A 24,705-nucleotide genomic window follows, 5' to 3' on the forward strand; every position below is an offset into this window, starting at 1 on the left:
TTTGAGCTAGAACAGCGCATTTTCGGCATTTCAGTGTTGTAGTACATAATAACAGAGCGAATACGTGCTAACTAGCAGGCTGGTTACCTTATGTTGAATAGTGAACTTTTCAACTATCTAAAAATAGATAACATATTACTTACGGAGGGCTGCACGTCTCTAAGTAATTAAGGAGCCTAACGGTAATAGTTAAAAGTTAACTATTCAGTATTGGATAACCAAACTGCTAGTTAGCAGATATTAGCTGAGGTTCCACGCCACTGACAATGCAATGCCGAAAAGCGCTCTTATAACTCAGAAAGCCTTTTTAATAGTCTAAAATCTTAGGTGAAACATCCTGTATACAGTATGAGTAACGGCGGCAGCAGACACCCTGCACGGGCCACTGGAATCACTGGTTTTCATATCGCGTTTCATGGATTGCGCTGCGGCACGCTACAAACAGAAATTTCACCAAGATGGCACATGTGCAGTGTGTTGTAAATCCGTAGACACGAATGAGCATATTTTACTAGAATATGGCTGTATCTATTACGGTGTCGATACAGGCCCAGTCACTATCCCTGAGGCCCTAGTGTTTAGAGATAGCAAAGATAATGTCACTGAATATACGATAGTTTTAATTTAAACAGAACAACCCGCAGTTTGACAGGGACCACGAGGGAGACACGACAGAGACGAGCGCTGACTTGCAACTGATGTTTATTGCTTGGAACGAGAAATGTATGCAGTTCCAACAAAAAGAAAGCAAAACAACCATTCATAGATTCACAGTCATTCATACATGTCGCATTGAACAAGGGATATAACTATGATCATCATTTTCCCCCGCTAAAATGACAGTTTTTTGGAACTAGTTAGTTATATTGATTTTAATGGCGCAAATGCAACTTAGGCTATGATGCGCCAAACACACTGTTAGAGCTTTTGTTAAAGGTCACGCTTTTTATATCTAAAGTTTGTATAAAAGATTGGCTTCTCTGAGAAACTTAAAAATGCTTGAAAAATCAACCACTGCTTGATCTCCTAAAATTAACATGGGGTGTAGTGGGATGTGTTCATTGTACAATGTTGTGAAATATTTTTTCCTCAGTTGTTCCAGTTTTTTGCATACAATTAAAATGTGGTTTACCGTGAGTTCATCGCCACACATTTCGCAGAGAGATTTGTCTTTTTTCGTCAGTAAGAAGTTGTGAGTAAGGTGTGCGTGTCCAATGCGTAGTCGACACAAAATAACTTCTATGAAACGCTCCTTATGTTAACATGATCTTCATTCTCCCAAAACGGGTTTTATAGAATGTAGTTTGTTGTTTGTCTGTTCGTCCCACGCAATCTGCCACTTATTCCTGAGTTTACTGTGCAGTAATTTATAAAAATCCCTCTGTGGTATGTTAAATTGTTTTATATGGCCAATTCTAGCTTGTGCTGCGCAAGCATCTGCTCTCTCATTACCTAAAATTCCAACATGGCTAGGGACCCAGCAGAATATAATGTTATGTTTTTGCTTTGTAATTTTAACTATGTTATGTGTGATTTTTCCTATTATGGGTTCAGCAGCATTTGTTGAATGCAACGCTTTGAGCATACTCAGTGAATTGGTGTAAATGATGCTATTTTTATGTTTTGTTTTACTATTTGTTCCACAGCTACAAAGATGGCATAACACTCCGCAGTAAATACCTATGCATACTGTGGCAATCGTATCATTTTTTCATTTGTTCCCTGAATTACTGCACTTCCGACATGACTTTCTGTTTTTGAGCCATCAGCGTAAAATTCAGTGTGTCATATTTTTCTTGTAGTGCAAAGAACTCTTGCAGTATGTGCTCGTGTGGCATTTTCTCTTTGTTTACGTGTGTCAGTGTGAAGTCACACACCGAAGGAAGGCTGTGCCATGGTGGTAGATATTCATGTCTTTGTGCAATATTCGGTAGGGCGTCGAGCACTGCTAAGTCTTCACATTTATCTTCGAAGCGCATTATTAGTGGCCTGATAAAATGTGGTTTATTATTGAATAATCTCCTAGATGGGCACTTGGTAACAATGGGATAGCAGAGATGTTTAGGGAGAGAACGGGTTTTTAGGATGTACGTGGTTGTTAGTGTGACTCTTCTATCATCTAGTGTGGGCTCATTAGCTTCAACATAAAGACTATTTACCGGGGATGTTCTATATGCTCCAGTTGATAGGCGCAGGCCAAGATTATTAACAGGGTCCAGTCGTTTCAAGTAGGATGCTCTTGCCGAACCATATACTATGCACCCGTAGTTCAGCTTGGAGCGCACTAAAGAGCGATATATTTGTAATAGGCATGCTCTATCGGACCCCCACCGTTTTCGCGAGAGTACCTTTAATACATTGAGGGCTTGGGATGCTTTCGTTTTCAGGTTGTTAATGTGTGGTAGAAATGTAAGTTTCTTGTCAAAAGTGACGCCTAAAAATTTATGTTCCTGTTTGACTGGCAGTGTGGTTTGATTCAAGCACAGATTGGGATCGACCTGTAGGCCTCGTCGTAATGAGAACAAAACAGCTACTGTTTTTTTAGGAGAGAACTTGAATCTATTTTTCTCTGCCCAAGCAGCCAGTTTATTTAGTGTGATTTTTATTTGTCTCTCGCAGGACAGTATGTTGGAAGAAGTGTATGCTATCTATGTCATCTACATAAACTGAATACATTATGGACTTAGGTATTTCTTTGGCCAAAGAATTCATTTCTACTATAAAGAGTGTCGTACGTAAAATTCATCCCTGGGGTACGCCATTCTCTTGGGTGAATGTCATTGATAGAGTTGCTCCCAGACGGACTCTGAATGTGCGGTTAGTCAGGAAGTCGTTCAAGCAGTTCAGCATCCTGCCGCGGATCCCTAGCTCTGTTAGGTCATGGAGGATGCCGAACTTCCACGCGGTATCATAGGCCTTCTCCAAATCGAAGAAGACCCCGATACAGTGCTGTTTGTGGATGAACGCCTCCCGGATGGTGTTTTCTAGGCGGACAAGGTGATCAGTGGTCGAGCATTCTTTCTTAAATCCACATTGATGTAAATCTAAGAGTCGACGAGATTCAAGTGTGAAGGTCAGTCTAATGTTTATTATGCTTTCGAAAGATTTAGCAATGCAGCTGGTGAGGGCTATCGGTCTGTAATTGTTAGGACTTGTTGGTTGTTTTCCGGGTTTCAGAAAAGGTACTATTATTGCTTTCTTCCACTCCTCAGGTATATTCCCAGTTGTCCATATTTTGTTAAATAATTTCAACAGTGCCTGCACGGCAGCCTCAGGGAGATGGGCAAGCATAGTGTAATGCACATTATCTGGGCCTGGTGCTGTCTTTTTACCAGAAGATAATACCCTAATCAATTCCTGGAGTGTGATGGTTTGATTGTAGTCCTCGTGCATACCTGCTGCAAATGGAAGTTTTTGTTTTTCTGCTATTGCTTTGTACTTCTGGAACGTGTTTGTGTAATTGGACAAACTGGAAACTTCAGCAAAATGCTCACCTAGTATGTTGGCCTGTTCTTCTAATGATGTTTGTGTCCGGGTGTAGTCAGTAGAGGAAGTGTGAAAGGGGTATGGTCACTACTGAATCTACGAACCTTTCCCACATTTTTTTTAGGTTATTGAGCTGTTTATTGAGGACACATATTTCTGCCACGAGGATTTCTCGGCATTTCTCCGAACGAATCGCGCTCTGGCCTTGGCCCTCTTAAAGGCAATCAAGTTCTCCGCTGTGGGATACCGACGCAGAGAGCCCCAAGCTTTATTTTGTTGTTTTTTTGCCAATGTGCATTCTTGTGTCCACCATACTTTATGTCTTTTGTGTACGAGTCCTGTTGTTTGTGGTATGGCTAGTGTAGCGGCCGATATTATGCATGTAGTAAACTCTCCATTAATTTCGTCTATGCTGAGATCTTCACAAAATTCTTTTTCTGGTGTGGCACTTGCTGTAAAAAGTGACCAGTCGGCGAGGTGAAGTTTCCAGCGCCGTGGTCTTGTGGGGATGACTGCAGTAGACGATGAGAGGCTGATGATAATAGGTAGGTGATCACTTCCCAGAGGGTCATTTAAAACATCCCATTTAAAATCGTTAAAAAGCGATGGTGATGCGAAAGCTAAATCGAGGAAGCTCATTTTTGCCGAGCTTGGGCAACAATAGGTGGCTTTTCTCGTATTTAAAAGACAGATAATATTTTAGAGGATAAAATCTTCGATAATTTGTCCCCTTGAGTCACATCGTTCGCTTCCCCAGAAAGGGGAGTGAGCGTTAAAATCTCCAACTACCAGATATGGCTCTGGAAGTTCATCTATCAGTTCTTGTAGGTCACGGACTTTTAAATTAAAGTGTGGAGGAATGTACACGGAACAGATTGTTAGTGTTTTGTAGCTGACAATGCTGACTGCTACAGCCTCAAGTTTTGTTTTGAGCTTGATTTCTTGAGCAGGGATGCCACGTTGGACAACAATCGCGACGCCTCCCGAGAGTCGATTTGCCTCCTCTCGATCACGTCTATAAGTTTTATAAAGTTTTAGGATGTGCACATGTTGAAGACCAAGATTGGTCTCCTGAAGACATAAAACTGTAGGCAACAGTGACCCTAAAATATGTGTTATGTCACTGCAGTTCCGTTTAAGTCCTCTGCAATTCCACTGAATTAAAGGAAGGCGCAGCTTGAGAGAGAGATTATGGAGGCCATTGCCATCTTTCGCTCGCAACCGGATGAATGCGTTAGTGTGCTGTGCGATGTCAGTGCACGTTAAAGATCCCCAGGTGGTCGAAATTACTCCGGAGCCCTCCACTACGGCACCTCCTCCTTCCTTTCATCTTTCACTCCCTCCTTTATCCCTTCCCTTACGGCGCGGTTCAGGTGTCCAACGATGTATGAGACAGATACTGCGCCATTTCCTTTCCCCCAAAACCAATTATTATTATTATTATTCGCCTTCGGTTTCCATCCTCCAAAAAGAACTGGGTTTCCTTGACAGGTAACAGGTTGGGCTGCTTCCTTTTGACGTTCTTTTCTTCCTTTGTCTTGTGGTTTTCATGCTTCCACATGCGGTCGGCGGTTTTTTAACACTTCTGATATCTGTAGATTGTGACTCGCATGATGAGCATTGCATAACGTTTTAAAGTCTGATTTCTGTAGATTGTGACTCGCATATCTTTCATGTGCATTGTTGTCAGTTAGGTCTTGTTATCTGTTGCTTTTCATTCCTTTTTTTCTCGATTGTAGGATCACACGTGCCTCTGCCTTTATAAAGCCATGAAGTTTCAAATAAAATTTTAGTTGCAAGTACCGCCCTGTGTCGTCTTCTTTCTCTGTCCCGTGTCCGCTGCGGTGTCTAGTTCCTTCATGTCTCACCAACTGGCCTACACATCTTCCCTCCTAAGTTAAAAAAGCCATGTTTATGTTTTTGAGAAGAAATGAAGCGGGGTTTACTTATGTGGTGGGCCCGTTATGAGGGGCCTGTATTTTTTCCGCTCAAGAGAGCTGTTCCGCCTCTGTAGTGGAGGCGGAGTGGGTGCTGTATCCATCACCTCAACCGAGGTGCTGGAGGACCACGGAGGGGCCGCGGTTGTATCAGTTTCAGGCCTCTCCCGACGGGGGGAGGTCCTGCGGGATGCTGACCCATGGACCGGCGCTCCCTGCTTTGAGGGTGGCAGAGCAGCCTTCGCTGTCCCTGCCTGGGGCGTGGATGGTCCTGCCACTGGCTCTGTGAAAGCAGCCTCGGCAGGCGCCGTAGTGCTGTGTGGTGCTACGCCCCCGCGCACCACATCAGCGAAGTTGGGTTTTGCTGTGAAAGAGAATGCGTTCCTAAGCGCAAAACGCCTCCTTGCTTCTTTGAATGAAATGTTTTCTTTTGTCTTTATGGTAATTATTTCCTTTTCTTTTTTCCAGGACGGACATGCCCTGGAGTACGCTGCATGGTCTCCTTCGCAGTTTGCGCAGCGCAGTGCTGCGTCACATTCCTCAGAATGCTGGTCTTTCGAAGCGCATTTCGCGCAGGTTTTGCGGCCGCGGCAACTTTGTGAGCCGTGGCCAAACATTTGACAGTTGAAATATCGGCGGGGATTGGGTATATAGTGCCTGACGTTGACTTTCAAATATCCAACTTCGATCGTATCGGGCTAGGTACTGGTGTTAAATGTGAGGACCATGTGTTTGGTATCTATTTCTTTTTTATCCCTGCGGATCTTGATTCGGTGAACGTCGATTACATTCTGGTCGGTAAGCCCTTCAAGCATTTCAGCTTCTGTGATATGGATAAAGTCTGATTCAGAGATTACACCTCGGACTGTGTTTAGAGATCGGTGGGGGGTTACAGATACAGAGATGTCCTCTAAAGACACAATGTTGCAGAGTTTGGAACACTGGATGCTGTCGCGCAGCTCAAGAAGTAAGTCGCCGCTGGACATTTTTGAGACCTTGTAGCCAGGGCCCAAGTTATCGGTCAAGCATTTTGACACAAGGAATGGGGATATTATTCTTGCCTGTATTCCGTCACTTTCACTGTGGATTACGTGGAACTTTGAAAATGTTTGTCTCTTTTTTGAGAAAAAATCAGCTGCTTCGTTTCGCCCTCTTTTTAGAGAGCGATCAGGTTTGGATAAGGGTGGAGCCATGAAAAAATTTAGTTTTTCGGTCATGGTGCCAGCCACCCACCACGGAGTCCAACAAGGGGACGGGACAGGAACTTGAAAGCAAGTCCTGTCCACGCCAGCTGTACACCTCAACTATAACCAAATATGACTCAACTCAGGGTAGTTGGTCACGCAAGGTTAACCCTCCCCGCCAGGAAAACAGGAAAAACCAAGAACTGAGTAGGATATAGGAGAGTTGGGAGACAGAGATAGGAAAGTGAAAGATGGAGAGGAGGATAGGAAAAGGCGACTGCCGATTCCCCCCGGTCGGGTCAGGCCGGAGGTGCCGTCTGTAGGAAGCTGGGGCCAAAGTGGTGTGTTGCCTCCGCCAAGGGGCGTTAAGGGCCCAAACGCTCGGCATCGGCTCAACCACCAGGATCCCCTTTTCCCCGGACACGGCGATGCCACGCATGGCGAGGCGCGGGTGCTCGGGTCCGTGGTGATGCACAGTTCACCATCATCCCCTTGCGAGGATGTCCCTGCGGATGCTCGGGAACCCGCGGTGTCGCCACTCACGGTCGCGACGCCTGCAAGCTGCAGGCGCCCCCCTGCTAGGTAGTTTTTTGGAACAAATTGATAAAGAGGGGCTGCTGCCGCAGGCGTCTTTTGACCAGGTGATGTGCGCTGCTTCAATTATTTCACGTGTTAGTTGGTCAAACTGCACGCTGTTCTGTTTGAAATGGCTTACCAACTTGCCTGAGCATCCGTTTTAACGAACTTACGATAGAATCTACGCAAAAAACGATCGGAAAATCGGCGGCTTGAAAGCCAGGCGGTGACGTAAGGATACAAGTTCAGGAATAAAACTTTTGAACCATAGAAGTCAATAGCATTTATATGTAGAGAATAATAATAATTGGTTTTTTGGGGAAAAGAAATGGCGCAGTATCTGTCTCATATATCGGCGGACACCTGAACCCCGCCGTAAGGGAAGGGATAAAGGAGAAAGTGAAAGAAGAAAGGAAGAAATAGCGGCCGTAGTGGAGGGCTCCGGAATAATTTCGACCACCTGGGAATCTTTAACGTGCACTGACATCGCACAGCACACAGGCGCCTTAGCGTTTCGCCTCCATCGAAACGCAGCCGCCACGATCCGGTTCGAGCCCGGGTACTCCGGATCAGTAGCCGAGCGCCCTAGCCACTGAGCCACCGCGGCGGGATTATATGTAGAGAAGAACGGCGAACTTTGTGAAAACTCGCTGCTCTTAAATGTAGAGAAGAACGGCGAGTTTTCACATTATGCCGTTAAAGTTGAGATTGGTTAGATAAAAATAAAAGAAACTACCGAGCGTGATCGCACATGCCACTAGACGCTCCTAACACACACAACACGAAAGAGCGCGCGCGCACGCGCACACACACACACACACACACACACACACACACACACACACACACACACACACACACACACACACACACACACACACACACACACACACACACACACACACACACACACACACACACACGCGCGCGCGCGCGCGCACACACACACACACACACACAGCCATCCGCCTACCCCCCACACATACATACATACATACATACATACATACATACATACATACATACATACATACATACATACATACATACATACATACATACATACATACATACATACATACATACATACATACATACATACATACATACATACATACATACATACATGCGCGACAGACTACATGGAATACGATATGTCATGACGATACGGAACAATGTGGACTCAGCGACGCTGCTGCGCACCGTTCTGCTCGTGTTCGCGTGCGCAAGTGCAAGAACGCCGCGGAACCAATGTGCCAAGCTATGTTATGCGGCAATACAGGTTCTGTGTGGCAAAACCGGAATCAAGCCGAGAAGGGAAATGCGTTAACCCTGTCTGACCGTTAACTCATTGCGTTACAAAGCGTAACGCAGTCAGTTTTGGCGCATTTGGCTGTCATAAAAGCCGCCGCGGGTGCAATACGAGTGGGGGCTTTTTTTAAGGCTAAACCCTTTATTGACTCATGCTCGCGTCCGTCCGTCCGTTACGCTCTTGCGCTCATGACCTCCAAGATTACCCAGAAAAACCATGATCTCGGAGGCCATGTTGCGGCCATGAGGCCTCCCTCCTAGCGCAAAGCATATATAGTAACACTTGTTTGCAATTAACACCTTAACCACAAATCAGTGACACAAGCAGCAACATCGCGCTAAAGGCTTTCGCCTCATCGGAATTTTAGGTCAACAAAGTGCCCCTCCCCCCTGAATTTTTCATCTCAATATCTGGTTAAGCAATGTAGAAAAAATTGTGGTTAATGTAAGCACTTTATAGTCTCGTAGGCAAGAGCAACGTTAACGATAAAAAGAAGAATGTCCCGTGTACGTAGCAGATGACGTTGATTCTGAGTAAGGGGCAAAAGAGATAGAAACAAGGAAGAAAGATGAAAACAACGGGGCAGGCGCCAAGTTTCTTCCTTCTCTGTGGCGATTTTGCGCCGCCCTCTGAGTAAACTTTGTTACGAACCACTTAGCCGAAACCAAAGTATTACTTCTAAGTACCAGGTAGCAGGCCCGAATCCTAGGGTTCGAAATCCGGCTGGCGTGTCATCCATACACCTCGCAGTGTCTTCGTCACTGCTTTTGCTCAATTATTGTGGAACATGTATAAGTGCATTATGAGTAAACATATGTTTTTTGCTTTTGGTCCAAGTGACCCTTTGCAGCGTTATTATCTGCCTCCTTCAGCTTTCAACGCTGCTGCTCCGAACTGTGAACTTCACTCATGCAGAAATGATGACGTTGGCGAGAACCTGTTTTCGACGCGGCCCATCTTCACGATCGTGCGTCAGGACAGCACCAGCTGGGCGAGGAGGAAAGTCTCCTCCATGGGGGAAGCGGAAACAGCAACGGGAGCGCCACCTCGAAGGTTACGCGATATTGCTTGGAACCGGAGGGAGTGTCTTCGGGATCCGGCCAGCGCCACGTGCGGTTGCAGCCGCACGCTCTCCTCACATTCCGCGGCATGCGCACAGAGGACCGTTGTGCCTTGCCGCTGTACTTCTGGTTCCAGGCAGCGAAACGAGCGCAGCAAACACGCGCTCTCGGCACCTTCCCCAGCAAATGCTCGGTGATGGCTGTGCCCCAAGAATGTGGCGCGCACAGAAAACCCGACCGCCATTGTCGGCGCATACAAATGTTCGCCGCCGATACTTCCGAAATCGAGCCCCTGCCACAGCCGGTAAATCGTAGTTCCTTCTTACGTAGCCTTCTATTTCTGAGGAATTCCTCGCCGATGTTTTGTAGCGAGCGGGCCCGCTATGTGCATTAATTGCAAGTGTAATAAATAGCATATGAGTGTTCACGCTATATCGTCTCTTGCCTTTGTTCTCTCGAGCACGAACCCCTCGCGGTTAGTGAGTGGGAAAGCTGCAATCGCGGTGTGGGAGTGCGGGGGGGGGGGGGCGGAAGGCTGGTCCCCACGTATTTCCACAACGTGCAGATCATCTAATAAAGCATTTTCACCCGAAACTCTGTGAACTGGGCGGACATGAGGGCTTAACCCTGACATCGCGAGGTTAAAGCCTTGCCAGTTTTTAAGCCTTCCCTGGTATTAGTCATCAAAATGAGTAAACACTACATTACCACATCTAGGTTCTCAAGTGCAACCGTTGTCACAAGTGAAAGGCCACAGGGTTTGCTTCTGAGCCGAGTAGTGGGCTCTCGAAGCATCGGGCGAAGCCCTGAATTTCTGAAGGGTGAGGACGAGGGTTTCTCTCATCTCCAATATACTCGGAGCACTGGCGTTGAGTAACCAGCTGCAGCTACACAACAAGGGCCAGAAGCAACGCCTTCGGCCTCTATACTTTTTGACAACGTCTGAACGTCTGCTCAGCCTGAATATGGCGCTAACTGTGCAACACGACACTGCTGGCCTGCACTGTAGCAGATTCGCGGCAGGGAGCAGATGAAAGGCGCTCACGTTGTACAGCACCCCCGTCCAACCCTCGTTGGTGACGCAAGTGAAGACGGTGAGCATGGCGAGTCCGAAGTTGTCGAAGTTGGTGATGCCGAAGTTTGGGCCCTCCCAGGGGCCCCGGCACACGTGTCCCTTGCTGGCGTCGCACACGAAGCCGGACTCGCCGCACGGGTGGGGCTCCTCCTCCGCGTACTCCCCTGCGAGGAATAGGAACAGTAGTCACTCGAATCTCTCCGAGGGCAATGCTCCGGTAAGGCCAGTGTGGATGTATTTACTTATGCACTTATTGGTACTGCTGCTACTACAATGAGAGCCTGTGGCAAAAATCGGAGACGTGAAAATCCGGACATCTTACCGCATGCTGACAAAAAAGTTACGACCGTCACTTGAGACGTCGTACGTCCTATGAAAGCGAAAGAATTGTTTTAAAGCGATGGCGTTAAAGGCCCCGTCCTCTACAAAACCCCGTGCCGGTGTTGTCGGCGTTGAGAGCGAAACATCACGAGCATCGCTCTAGCCGGTGGTCCCGAGAGAGCAACCTAACATGCAGATGGGCAACTAAGGTCACGTTACCGTGCGGCGTCATCACAATCTGCCCACCGGATATTGAGCAAACTGGCGACCGTGCCAGGTGGCAGTTAAATTAATGATTCGTCTTTTTTCGGGAACCACAACCGGGGCCGCACAAGGCAGGGCAGTGGCGCATCGCTTATCCGCTGCACCACTGCACCAGGTGGGGTATGAGGACTCCCAGAGATCTATGAAGGCAAAGTAGAGAATGACCTTCCGCATATCTGGGGAATTAACCCATTGCGCCATCGCGTCGTACCCTTGAGGCGAAGCTCAAATGTCCCCTCGAATTATTTCTTTCGTAGCGTTGCGCACATACTAGGACCACCTTTGTTCGCCAAGAAGCAGTGCGGTTTTGTGGCCTGTGCATTGCGTGCTCACCTCGCAGTCTCAAAGTAAGGGGTTCTATTCTCCGCACCTTGGGAAATTTTATTTTCCTTTGATACCGCGGAGACGTCAGCTGGGATATTTGGGCCACTGCTGCTGGTCAACGCCGACGCCAGGTTACGTTGTCGATTATTCACATAGTGCTTTCGCATTAACAGCATCGACAGTAGGACAACTCACTCCACTGGCCTGCATCATCAGCCTTGACCACGGCGGAACAAAGGCCTCTTCAATATCTCCTTCAAATAAACCTGTCCCTGAAAACTTCCTAATCTTATCCGCCCACGTGACTCTCTTCCGTCGCTGGTCACGCCGAAAAATCTCATATGAATTCATCGTGTTACATGCTAGCTATATGTACCATAGACGTGTCTCGTACGAACACGTATACAGCCTATAAGAGGTATATGTGTCAAGAAATGTGCCACGTATCAACACATGTGCTTCATACGAGTTCATATGTACCACAGATATGTCTCGGATGAACACACATGTGTTGCATATGACTTCACACGTGCTGCAAATGCGTGTTGCACGGCTCAACTGACAAGGGACACTCGTGCGCACACAGCACCTCCGATGTGCGTCGTATCGCCTTGCCTCATGCGAGACACGTAGCCGCTCATGAGTCCCTCGTATGCAGTAGCGCGAGCTTCGTGAAACACGCGGAAGAGAAGCGATGAAAGAGCGACTAAGAAGTTTCCAACCAACGCACGAATAAAAAAACACTTGGCCCGTTTCACGTAATGCTCTTCTTGTTTCTCTGTTTGACCCGTCTTTCTTGCATTAAACAGCGGCTACCCAAACAGACTCTCGTTCGATGCTTCCAATCTGCTTCGATACACGTCTAGTTTGAAGGTAATTATGGCCTTCTCTGCTTTGGTGAGCCGCTGTTAAGCTAAGTAACGAATAACGCGAGGTACTTTCGCGGCAGAGCTTCGGGTGTAGTAAAAAAAAAAAGCTAGGGTTTTCACTTCGTTAAACCGGATAGACGTGCGAAAGCATATGTTTAGCGTGATTGGTTCATGGCTTTGCTTCGCTGGGTGGTCGGCGCGTCTGGCTACGACATTAGACTCAAGTTAAGCTCCGATTGAAGTTAAGCTCATCTCATTTGATCGCGTCGCAGACGGACGCTGATGAAGGCGACGATGTCCAATGTACAGCGCGAGAATGTGTTGCAATTTCACACCAGTCGTGATCGGCTGCGGCGATAGCGTGGCGCTCTCGTGCAGTGGCCAGCGAAGCTGACCTGCTCGCGACGTCACGAGCATGTGAATGAGTGGAAACCTCAGCAGTGATGCAGGCATTACAGAATCAAAGTATAGATGAGCCTTACGTAAAAATACTGCGCTAAATCTATAAACGACTGCACAGCTACCATAGCCCTTCATGAGGTTAATGAATTAAGATAATGTTAGCGTTCTCCCAAGCTTCTGGTACGATCGAGGTCATAAGGCATTGCGTATGCAGGGCGGATATTTTCCTAGCACAATCTCTCATTCGTCCTTCAACAGATCTGCAGTTACCTGATACTCACCAGCTGCTTTTCCCCTTTGCATTGCTCCTATGGCTTCCTTTACTTCCTCTGTCTGTACTGTCGGCATGTCCCATTGCTGTGCTATACGTCGGCACGTATGGTACATGTGGACACAACTTTATTTGCTTACATCCCTTAAAGGCCTGCGTGGGCATTATATCGAGGGGAGGGGGGGGGGGGGGCAAACTGCGAAACGTTAGAAATTTTAACGCACAGTTTTTACAGACGCATTTCACCGCAGCCAAAAACCAGCACGCACAAAAAAAGGAGAGACAAATATATAATTAAATAATAAGTATAGTATTATAAGAAAAAACGCACATTCCACAATCACGTATGGACTAGACACATATGAAACATATATACCTGATTTTTCAATAGGGCCTTAACTCTGTTTTATTATGGATCCACTTAGGTAACTGAGCGGCTAATTTCAAAAGGCGATAAGCACCTCCTCATACTCAGGGACCTCATGTAAGTTAAGAATATATGACACAGCGCTGCCAAACAGGCCATCAAGTTGCTATTGAGCTTCACGTGCGAAGCCTTCACCTAGATCGCACACATAATCCAGGCCTGCATTCTTGTCTCTCTTTTTGGAAAACCGCGTACAGCATTCTTTCCGTTGTGTCAATTCTTGACTGCTTTGCTTTTTGTCTATGTCTTCCTGATAACTGTATCAAATATAAGTGACTCAGATGAAGAAACTTGCGCAAAATGTGATGTTGCCACTGAAGCCTGTGGTCATTGCATGGCATGCAGCCTCTGCAGTAGTACATGCCTTCATGGCGGATGCTCGGGAATCGCGGAAACTGCATTTACATCAAAGAGCGCAGAATATAGGAAAGGCCTGAGGTGTCAGCAGTGCCCTAAGAGCAGAACATGTTGCGCCTTGGATGAATGGTAATGTGGAACCATCTGTAACTTTTCTGTTGCTTGAAATCAACGGAAAACTCGATGAATTACTAACCCTCAAGAAAACGGCGGATGGCATTGAGGAATCACTGCAGTTAATGCTAAACGAATATGACGACATCCTTGCTGAAGTCTCCAGGCATGACGCTGAAATTGCGAGCATGGATAACATGCTTTCCAACCTTTCAAACTCCGGTGCCAACAGCGAGGTACGAAAGTTGCCTGTTGCATTCAACGATCTGGAATACCAAAGCAGAAAACTCAACCTTGAAATGCACGGCCTCAAAATTCACGAAGTTGAATCCTTACTCAACAAAAACAACGCTCTTGCTTCAAAGTTCGAGCTCGATCCCCTGACCAGTCAATCCGCTCTTGTCGTGCACAGGCCTCCTTCAAACCCTGAAAATATTCCTGGTGTTATCTTACACATCGCACAGCTGTCGATAAGGGATCAGTGGCTGAACAACCGTGAAATACTGCCAACAGCAGAAAGCGGTGCTTTCCGGTGTGAAAATCTAACTGCCCATTACAGGACGCTTTTGAAAACCACCAAAGGCTGGGCAAGTGTTAATGAGCACAGTTTGGCTTTGCACCGTAGCGGAAAACTGTTTGTAAAGAAAGAAAGAAACCAGTCATGCGCATATGATAACCTGGCTGCCGATATTAATTAATTAAAGGCATAAAACGTGCTTGTTGATCAATTGCGTCCTACTGCCGTAATGCCTTTCGCAGGCTCTTACCGCCATCAGACTTTGTTAACTATGTTGGACGTTGTCACAGTCCGGCGACTAAGTTCTTTCATGTAAACTTCCGGTCTGTTAGAAATAGAAAAAGACGACCTTGCGATTTTTTCTGACAGCCTTGACTTTAGGTTCGATTTCATAATGCTATCTGAGACTTTGTATGACCAACACTACCCCATGGTAGCTTTCCAACTATGAATGTCTTATTCGGTCCTGAATCACTTCACGTGGAGGTGGTGTTATCTTGCTTATGCAAGGAAACCTTTTATTAGGTTGTATTGATTAGCTTTGCTTTGTTATGGAAGAATATGAAGTCTTATCTGTGCTGCACGCAAGGCTTTTTTTCCGGATACTACCGTCCACCCAATGAGATTGTCGAGCGATTTTTGTCTTGTCCGGAAAAATTCATTTTATATGCACACGATCTACAGTGCACACCTGTTTTAGGTGGTGATTTCAACATCCATGTGTTGACTGATACCGCAGCGAGTCGTGGCTTGGTGCTTTTGTTGCAGGCATTTTGGAGAACCTGTTTCCCCCCTCCATTTCGACGCGGCTCATCTTCACCATCGTGTGTCAGGACCGCACCGGCTGGGCGAGGAGGGAAGTCTCCCTCGTGAGGGAAGCGGAAGCAGCGACGTGAGCGCCACCTCTTAGGTTACGCGGAATTCTGCACAACCGGAGAGGGCCTCTTCGGGATCCGGCCAGCGTCATGAGCGGTTGCGGCCGCACGCTCTCGTCACCTTCCGTGGCAGGCGCACGGAGATCCGTCGTGCCTTGCCGCTGGACTTCTGGTTCCAGGCAGCGAAGCAAGCGCAAGAAACGCGCTCTCGGCACCTTCCCCAGCAAATGCTCGGGGATGGCTTTGCCCTAAGAATGCGGCTCACACGGGAAAAACCGGCCGCCATTGTCGGCGCATGAAAACGTTCGCCGCCGATACCTCCGAAGTCGCGCCCCTGTCCCCAGCCCTTCTTACGTAACCTTCTGCTTCCGAGGAATGCCTCGTTGATGTTTTGTAGCTAGCTGGCCCGCTCTGTGTATGAATTGCAAGCTGTATAAATAGCATATGAGTGTTAACGCTCCGTCTGTGTTCCTCCCTTCGTTCCCTCGAGCATGAACCCACCCGCGGTTAGCGAGCGGAAATGCTGCATAGTGGGAGTGGGGGAGGGGGGAGGCTGTCCCCTCCGTATTTCCACAGCATGTGGCTGTTATAACACCGCCTCGATTCCAACCACGGTGGCAGCTAACACGTCTGTCTGCATTCTGACGAACATTCCCCAAGCTGACATAAAAGCCAGTGTTTTCACGTATAGTTGAAGTGACCACGTGCCCATCTTCCTAAGTCTCATTCGTAATAAGGAAAGAAAAACAAATGTAACTTCACTTATAAATCAATTACTATGCACAGCTCGCACAGTTCCGAAATGAAATACGGCTGATTAACTCAAGGAATGTTTGGACTGCAGATAATGCAGATGCTGTCTAAGAAACACTCTTACAGATTTTTCGGGTTTGCTACAGAAAACATTTCCTCTTTGTACAAAATCGTCGCGCGCTTCGAAAATCCGCAAACCTTGAATGCACGACCAAGTTGCTACGTAAAATCAAGGTTAAAGCTATATTATATAAGTTCAATAAAACCCGGGATATACATGACCAGCAGGTCTTCAAATCATTTCAGAACCAGTTAACAAACGAGCAGCGCCGCGCAAAAGACCGCTATCATTTTGAATAGTTTCAGTCCTGCTGCAATGAGAGCCGGAAACTGTGGAAGCAGGACAATGTTTCGTTGTATCGTGTACCTGATCATCACCCTCTAATAAGTGCCTTGAAAAATGCTAGTGTAGTTCTAGATGAATACTTGCCTGACACTTTTAACAGTTACTTTATCAGCGTTGGAACTAAACCTATTGAAATGAATGCCACTCGTCACTTATCCTTTGGTAGTTCCGATTACATTATTTACATCCGACAATGAATAAGAAAATTCAGTAAACTCAACAATGGCAACATCTCTGATGTCAGTGATATTCAGATTAAACCTGTGAAATATGTCTTAGATTTAATTGTGCCTGTATTAGAGCATATCTACAATGTCTGCCTTTCTTCCGGTATATTCCCTCGTCAGACGCAAGCTGCAAAAGTCTCAGCTCTATTTGAAAAAGGGGATAGGAAACTGTTGTCAAACTATCGACCATTTTCTATGCTCCCAGTATTCTCAAACGGTTGTAAAAAGTTATTTTTTGCTTATTTCCGAAAAAATAGATCTGCTCAAATTGTAATGCTTCAAAAAAAAAAAGAATTTATATTAGAGCATTTTGAAAAAAAAAAAGTCCTTCTTGCTCTATAGTCATCTTTGTCGACTTTAGTAAGGCATTTGGTCGCGTCAGTCACGAGGTTCTGTTACTTAAAATTAATCGCTATAGTCTACGTGGCATCGCTTTAGATTTAAATAGGTCATACCTTTGTCATAGATGCCTATTTGTGCGAATTAATAACGTGCCATCCCAAATTAAAGCAGTGTATATTGGCGGTTCGCAGTTTAGCATCTTAGGCACTGTACTCTTCAGCATCTTTATTAATGACATTGTTAACGTAGACCAAAACACCAAGATTATTTTATACACTGATGATGCAACGGCGTTGTTTTCTTCAAGTAATGCTGTATTACTCGTTACAGCTGCGAATTTTGCGCTTAAAAAATTATATACTTTGTCTTCTGAAAATAGGGTCACAACCAAGAAAGAAAAAAACTAAAGCAGTTTTGTTTAAGGTCAAGAATAAGTATGCTTTTCTGAACTGCGATATTAATCGTGGTTATTCCAAAAATTACGCACGTCAGTTCCATTAAAACTATAGGTGCTTTCTTTGACCATGGCATGTTCCGGTACTGCCATACTTCCTTTTTACAAACAAGCTTTTTCAGGTTTCCGCTCTTGATTTCACTATTAAACTGATTGCTCAGAAGGTACAACTTCTGCTCTGGAGGTGTTTGTTTATTTTCCACCTAAATTACGTTTCCCTCGTTTGGGACACAACGTCTCCTTCTAATATTAATCGCATTTTTCTTCTGTGGGAGCTATTTCTGCTGTGTGCAAAGTACCATTTGACTTTCCAACTGGCTCATTATTTGAATACCGACACATACTTAAAGCGACTGACCATTTTAATTTTCGCTTAGCATTAGCATTCGTTAAAGAGTGCCAAAAAACCAACCACGTCAGGTCTCTCCAAAACCTGACCCGAAATGGTAGCTACTGTGCTACAAGATTTTCGGAATATTGGTTTGTGTCATACTAACATGCCGACTATGCGACTATGCCGACTCATGCGCTTTGCCGACATATTTATTTAATCTTATTCACGATTGTATTGATGTTTCTTCGTGCAGTAATAAAATATAGTTAATAAAATATCTTGATGCCTATTAGTCTTTCCTTTCTGTATAAGTAGGTTTAATATTTTAGTTATGTATTTTTGATCGCTGCATGCTATATAAATACTTGTATAACAATGTTTTTGCTGCTTCCTACTTTTCTCTTCTCCTTTTTCCTTTTTGCGGCATATATAGTGCACGCTTATATCATATGGTTCTGCTCCTACTGCCAAGAGAAGGTTTAAGAACTAGACAAGTTGCTCTGTTGGAACATTTTTCCTTACATCGTCCATAGAATTGTTTTTTCATGAAAATTCATTAACTCATTCACAATCCTCGAGGAAACCTTTCCAGGGACAGCTGTTAATTGCAGGTTCCCATCGGCGGCGGCGAGGCGCCACACGGCAGGTGAGGAGGAGAGAGAGCGCGCCAGCTGAGCTCGGCAGGTGCCACCAGGGACAGCGCCGTGCACGCTGCCCGTTCCTGGGGGGCGCTGCAAGCGTTCGTCACGAGCGGACGTGCGATTCATGGGCTCCGTTGACAATCTTCGATTGTGGCGGATTAGAATATTGGATCACCATATATTTATCATCCACGAGTTGCCTTCAACGCCTGACACGGCCTGGTACCACCAGTGAGCCTGTGAGTGCCACATTTTCGGCGCTACAGCCTGTCTACTTCTCGTCACCCCGTGAGGAGCGCTAACCCTAACGGCCAAGGGGTTGGGGTGCCTTATCGCCGCGGAGACGCCGGTGCGCCCGCGGATGCGCGGCGTAGCGTTCGCGCAACGCGGGTCTAACGACGCTCGCCAGTGAGTGCTCCCGCTTCATCCAGGACTGCCACGACCACGATGAATTCTCTAAGAGGCTACGACCCGACGGAGATGGACTTCAGTCATGTACCAACATCCCAGCAGCAGCTGATGCCCCCGCAGGATCTCCCGAAGGACGACAACAGCCATGGCTGGAACATATGGTCCCGGCGCAACAACGACAGAGCGGCGCAAGCTAAATCCACACCTCCCAAGGAAGAGCAGGAGAAGAAAGAACGCCGAGAGCCTCCTGCACCGAGACCTCCGCGTCTACCGAGTCTCAAGAATTTTCCATACAAAGTCATCATCCGACCTAAAACCACGGTGGATCTGCAATCTGTGGCTCCACGCTCCTACGATCTCGAATTAGGGATCCAAGCAGCCCTCAACACCCCTCTACAAGAAAAGCCAACGCTGCGCGTTGTTAGCCAGCAGAACATTATAATGGTGTGTACTCACTGTGAGGAAGACGCGTTCCGTCTCGCCAAGCTTAATTGTCTGTACCTCGACGGCAAGAGTATAACGATCACCGCCTACGTTGCCTTGCCAGAGGATGTTTGTAGGGGTGTAATACATAATATCAAGCCTGAAGTGAGTAATGACTCTATCTTCCAAGACGTCTCCTCACCCAGCCATACAATCCTGGGAGCGCGCCGACTGGGCAAGACTACGTCGGCAGTCATCGTCTTCGCCGGGCAGAAGGTTCCCTTCACGGTCAACTACGGGTGGTCAGAGCGCCGCTGCTACATCTACCGTAAAACGAGGGCTGCTTGTATCAACTGTGGAACGCCAGGTCACCGAGCAGACGTCTGCCCGAAACCCAAGGGGGCTGCTTGCCAAACCTGTGGAACGCCGAGTCCAGATGAGACGCACGAGTGTACACCCGTTTGCGCGCTGTGCAAGGGTCCACACAAGACTTACGCAAAAGACTGCAAGGAGAAATTCCAGAGACCGCTGAACAAGAACACTAGTACCGCGTCATCAAACGCGTCATCAACAACAAAACTTGAAGATCAAGAAGGCAGGAGCAGGACGAGGCAGAAGAGGCAGCCTACATCGCGACGGCGAGGAGTGTCGTCATCAGTCTCCCACTCTCGTTCCGCCTCTCGCGGCCGTTCGAGCTCAAGACGCCGGGCAACAGGCTCCAACCAGAACGCCAGTCAAGTGGAGGCGGGTAAAGAACAAGGGCAGGAGAACCTCAACAAGCCCATCGGGGCGCTGAAGAAGACGTCCTCGGGCCAGCTTTCAGATTCGAAGGTGAGCTTTGCAGAATGGCCTCCCCTTCCCTCCTCCTCCCCTCAGAATAACACGGAGTTAGCAGCACTCAAAAACGAGATAGAAAGTCTGAAAAAACAAGTGACCGCTTTAACAATCCAAAACCAAGAGCTTAAGCGAGCAACTACTAACGCAATAACGCCGGTAGCTCAGCCGACTCCTGAAAACCAAAAACAGCAGGCAGTACCTAGCTCCCAGCCTGCCTTAGGCGAGGTCTACCAACAAATCATCCAAGAACTGAGGTCCTTCAAGGAGGAGTTTCAAGCTTTTCCAATTTATGTGAACGCTCAATTCCAAGACATTCGAAATCAGATTGCAAACAACCGACGATACACGGAGACGGCAATTTCTGGACTTCGGAAGGAACCTGCGTATAAAAGGCATAAGTCGAAATTCGCTCGTACAATGCACGTGGACGAACCATCCGATACGGATTCAACATGCCAGCCAAACCTAGAGTAAAGATCTGGCAGTGGAACTGCCGGGGATACAGGAGAAAGCAGGCTGCTCTTAATCTCCTTCTATCTCAGGAATCTGACCCACCGGCAGCTATCCTAATTCAAGAACCCCACCTAATGCCTATGAAGCTCCAAGACTATGTGACTTATCAGCACGACCAGTTAACTGCCACGTTAGTGCACAAATTATACACTGCCATATTGCACGACACTTTCGAGCCGGATGTTGCGCACTGCTATATAACTATTCTTCCTCTCCAGAGAGGAGCGGCAAGCACGCACGTATTGAATGTATACAGCCCTCCAAAAGACAGGAACGCAAAATTGGGTTCCCTCATAAAGAAATTTCTGACCTTAGCGGGCCATGCCCCCTGCGTGATTGGAGGCGACTTCAACGCACCACACCCTTCATGGGGCTACCCGGCGGCGACACCGAAAGGCAGAAAACTAGAAGAAGTAGTGGCGCAAGAGGGGTTATCGATCCTCACCGATCCCACTTACCCTACGAGGCTGGGAAACAGTGTCAGTAGAGATACATGTCCTGACCTGACGTTCACCAAGAACATACAAAACGCCATTTGGAAGAATACCGAACAGCACCTGGGAAGCGATCACTTCATACTCTCTCTGGAGATAAGCACAAACGCGTGCAAGCGCAAAATAGGTATCGCAAGAGTTACGAACTGGGACAGGTGGAGAAAGGCCCAGGCATCTACTGCAAATACTATTACCGACCTAGAGGAATGGGTTAAAGAGGAGGTGCACTCTTTGAAAGCCTTTACAAAAGAGGTCTGCACGACAGAAGATTGCCCAGCGGTCGATCCGCACCTTCTACATTTATGGGAAGCGAGGCACTCATTGACAAAGAGATGGCGCAGACAACGGCTTAACCGCAAACTCAAGAAAAAAATAGAGGAGATAAACAAAAAGGCCGAATCCTATGCCATATCCTTAACCAGACAGAACTGGCATTCGCTCTGCGATGGTATTCAGGGGAAGCTAGGTGTGTCAAAGACTTGGAAGCTCCTACGTGTCCTAATCGACCCCAGCAGCAGCAAGTCGGCCACTAAAGACAGGCTCACGAAGATCGTACACACCACCCCGGGTACGGACACAGAGTTGATCGAAAAGCTCAAGACCAGGTATCTGTGCACGGACCAAGTCGTGGAACAGCCGGAGTATCCTGGACTGCCAAATCCCAAGCTGGACCTCCCACTCACGAAAGAAGAAATCAAAGCAGAAATCGCGGCCATGAGAAAAAATGCAGCTCCAGGTCCAGATCAAATAACAGCGAAGCTCTTAATTAACCTCAGCGATGACACCATCACCGCGCTGGTGGAATGCTTCAACGAGCAGCATTGGGCTACAGGAACGTTACCAATATCCTGGAAGACAGCCGAGGTTCGGTTCATTCCGAAGGCGAACAAACCCCTTAAACTGGATAATCTACGACCGATATCGCTGACCTCGTGTTTGGGGAAGCTCATAGAGAGGGTCATCAACACGAGACTGAGTAGATACTTAGAAGAAAACAACCTCCTACCTAATACTCAATTCGGCTTTCGCCCTCACCTATCGACACAGGACGCCCTCTTGTACCTGTACAAAGACCTCCTTGAGACACCTCCCAAGTCACAGACAAGGGCCATCCTGGCACTTGATTTGAAAGGAGCGTTCGATAACGTTCTACATAAAAACATCCTGCAAAGCCTCGCCGATACCAACTGTGGCGCAAGAACCTACAACTATATCAAAAACTTCTTATCAGTCAGGCAAGCCACTATAAACTTCGGTGGAATAAAATCAGATCCCATCACTCTAGGCCCGAGGGGAACTCCGCAAGGGGCGGTACTGTCACCCCTCTTGTTCAATTTGGCTATGAAAGATCTACCAGGCCTTCTTTCCGAAATCCCCGGCGTCAAACACACATTATATGCGGATGATATCACTGTCTGGTGCAACTCGGGGAGTGACGCCGAGATCGAGGAGCGTCTTCAAGCAGCAGCCGACACGGTGGACCGGTACGCCAGGGAGAGAGGTCTCCAGTGTGCGCCGGAAAAGTCCGAGTTGCTAATCCTGAAGAACCCGAGGACACCCCTAGCGCAGAACATCTCGGTGTATATAGAGAACCACCCAGTACAGAAACCCACGGAGATCAAGATACTAGGGCAGTATATCCCGCAGGGGCGACAGAACACCACCACTATGAAGAAGCTTACAACATCCACCGAGCAAATCCTCCGCATGATACATCGTATCCGAAATAAACACCATGGCATGAAGGAAAGGGACACCATCCGCTTAGTGCAAGCTTTCGTGATCTCTCGGATAATGTACGGGACGGCATTCCTTAACCTCCCCAGGTCGGAAATTGAAAAGTTGGAGGTACTCATCAGGAAAGCCTACAAGACGGCACTGGGGCTACCAAACTCCACGCCAACAGCAAAGCTCATGGCTCTAGGAGTACATAATACCCTCAAAGAGATGTGGGAAGCACAATGGTTCTCACAACTGAATCGGCTCGCACTCACAAAACCCGGCAGAGAACTGCTCGATAAAATCCATGTTAATCTGCCCTATACAATTGACCAAAGGGAAGAGGTCCCACGCGATGTGAGAAGACGCATAAACGTGCACCCCATTCCGCGGAATATGCATCCCGCATATAACACCGAGAGGAGGAAAGCAAGAGGTGAATCCCTGCAGAAGAAATGGGACAAGCAAATTAACACCCTTTACGTGGACGCAGCAGGACCAAATAATGGAGTCATGACTATTGTGGTCTCAACGCCTTCAGGGTCGATGGTGAACTGCGCCTCGGTGAAAACATCTAACCCCACTCACGCAGAGGAGGCAGCTATTGCATTAGCTGTAGCATCTAACCCCAACGCCGTTGTGCTCACTGATTCCCAGAACGCCTGTCGAAACTTCAATAACGGATTAATTCACAAGTCAGGGTTGTCATTGCTGACTAAGCATCCACCCAACCAGGTCTCAGTAATCTGGTTCCCCGGTCACCTGGAACTACCAGGAGGAAACGAAGCCGCCCACAGGCATGCCCGAGCTCTTCTATACCGGACGTCTCCCCCTGATGACCATGAAGGGTGCCGCGACCTAATAGGCTTAGCAGTGTATGCTGACAATCTTGCGCCATACAGAACAGCCAGAAAGGAGTACCCAACACCACACAAATCCCTCAACAAGTTAGAAGAGAACACCCTTAGGAGACTACAAACCAACACCTACCCAACACCAGCTAAATTACACCAGTGGTACCCTACACTATACTCTCCACAGTGTCCACATTGTGGAGCGGTAGCTAACCTCTACCATATGGTGTGGGCATGCCAATATAATCCCTTAGTTGACCCCATTCCCAACCCCTCGGAGGAGCAGTGGGAGGCTATTCTGCTCAGCGATGATCCTGACCGTCAGCACTGGCTGGTGGGGAGGGCCAGCGCAGCAGCAGCAGCCAGTGGACTACCGGACTAGGCGGTCCACCCACATGTTCGGAGAACATTGAAGAAATAAAGACGTTTGTAATCAATCAATCTGCCCGTTCCTCACGCGTCGCGCATCGTACGCTGTCATCGGGTGGCGGTTTTAAAGCGCCCCTCTCGGGCACCGCACGTATCCAGGGGGGCACACAGGCCCGGCAGGCTGAACCGAAGCTTTCCTGGTAGAACACGGGGAGACCGCGCTAAGCACGCTGCTCCCGATAATATTCACAAATGTTTGCCCAAAGAATAAATGAAGGAAAATTCACAACGCTTATGCCACTGTGCGTAATGCGGGACGCACAGCGATAGCAGTATAAAGGTGCGGAAAATTTGTTTTCGCTAATTCCTTCTGACTGAATGACAAAAGCAGTTGGAAATCTGCTTCGTGACCGAAGCCCTCTCTGAAACCTGCTGCGAAACGTGCTTGATCGCCTTTCCTTTCCCGCCCTTTGAGCGCTTAGACAGCCGCTACGAACTGTCGAAGCGAGACACTGTGCAAACGCTCGCTCACCTGGAACAGACAGAGCCGGTTGCT

The 24,705-nt window shown here is 47.5% G+C and overlaps 1 protein-coding gene across 1 annotated transcript in view; it reads right to left on the bottom strand.

Annotated features, from left to right (window-relative positions):
- LOC144106446 (muscle calcium channel subunit alpha-1-like) overlaps positions 1–24,705 on the bottom strand; it is a 605,267-nt gene that overhangs the window by 207,184 nt on the left and 373,378 nt on the right. Inside the window, exon 8 of the mRNA XM_077639259.1 lies at positions 10,602–10,795. Coding sequence (XP_077495385.1) covers positions 10,602–10,795 — 194 coding nt within the window. The remainder of the gene's footprint in view (positions 1–10,601; positions 10,796–24,705) is intronic.

The sequence above is a fragment of the Amblyomma americanum genome, chromosome 10 (genome assembly GCF_052857255.1).
Source record: "Amblyomma americanum isolate KBUSLIRL-KWMA chromosome 10, ASM5285725v1, whole genome shotgun sequence".
Lineage (NCBI taxonomy): Eukaryota > Metazoa > Arthropoda > Arachnida > Ixodida > Ixodidae > Amblyomma > Amblyomma americanum.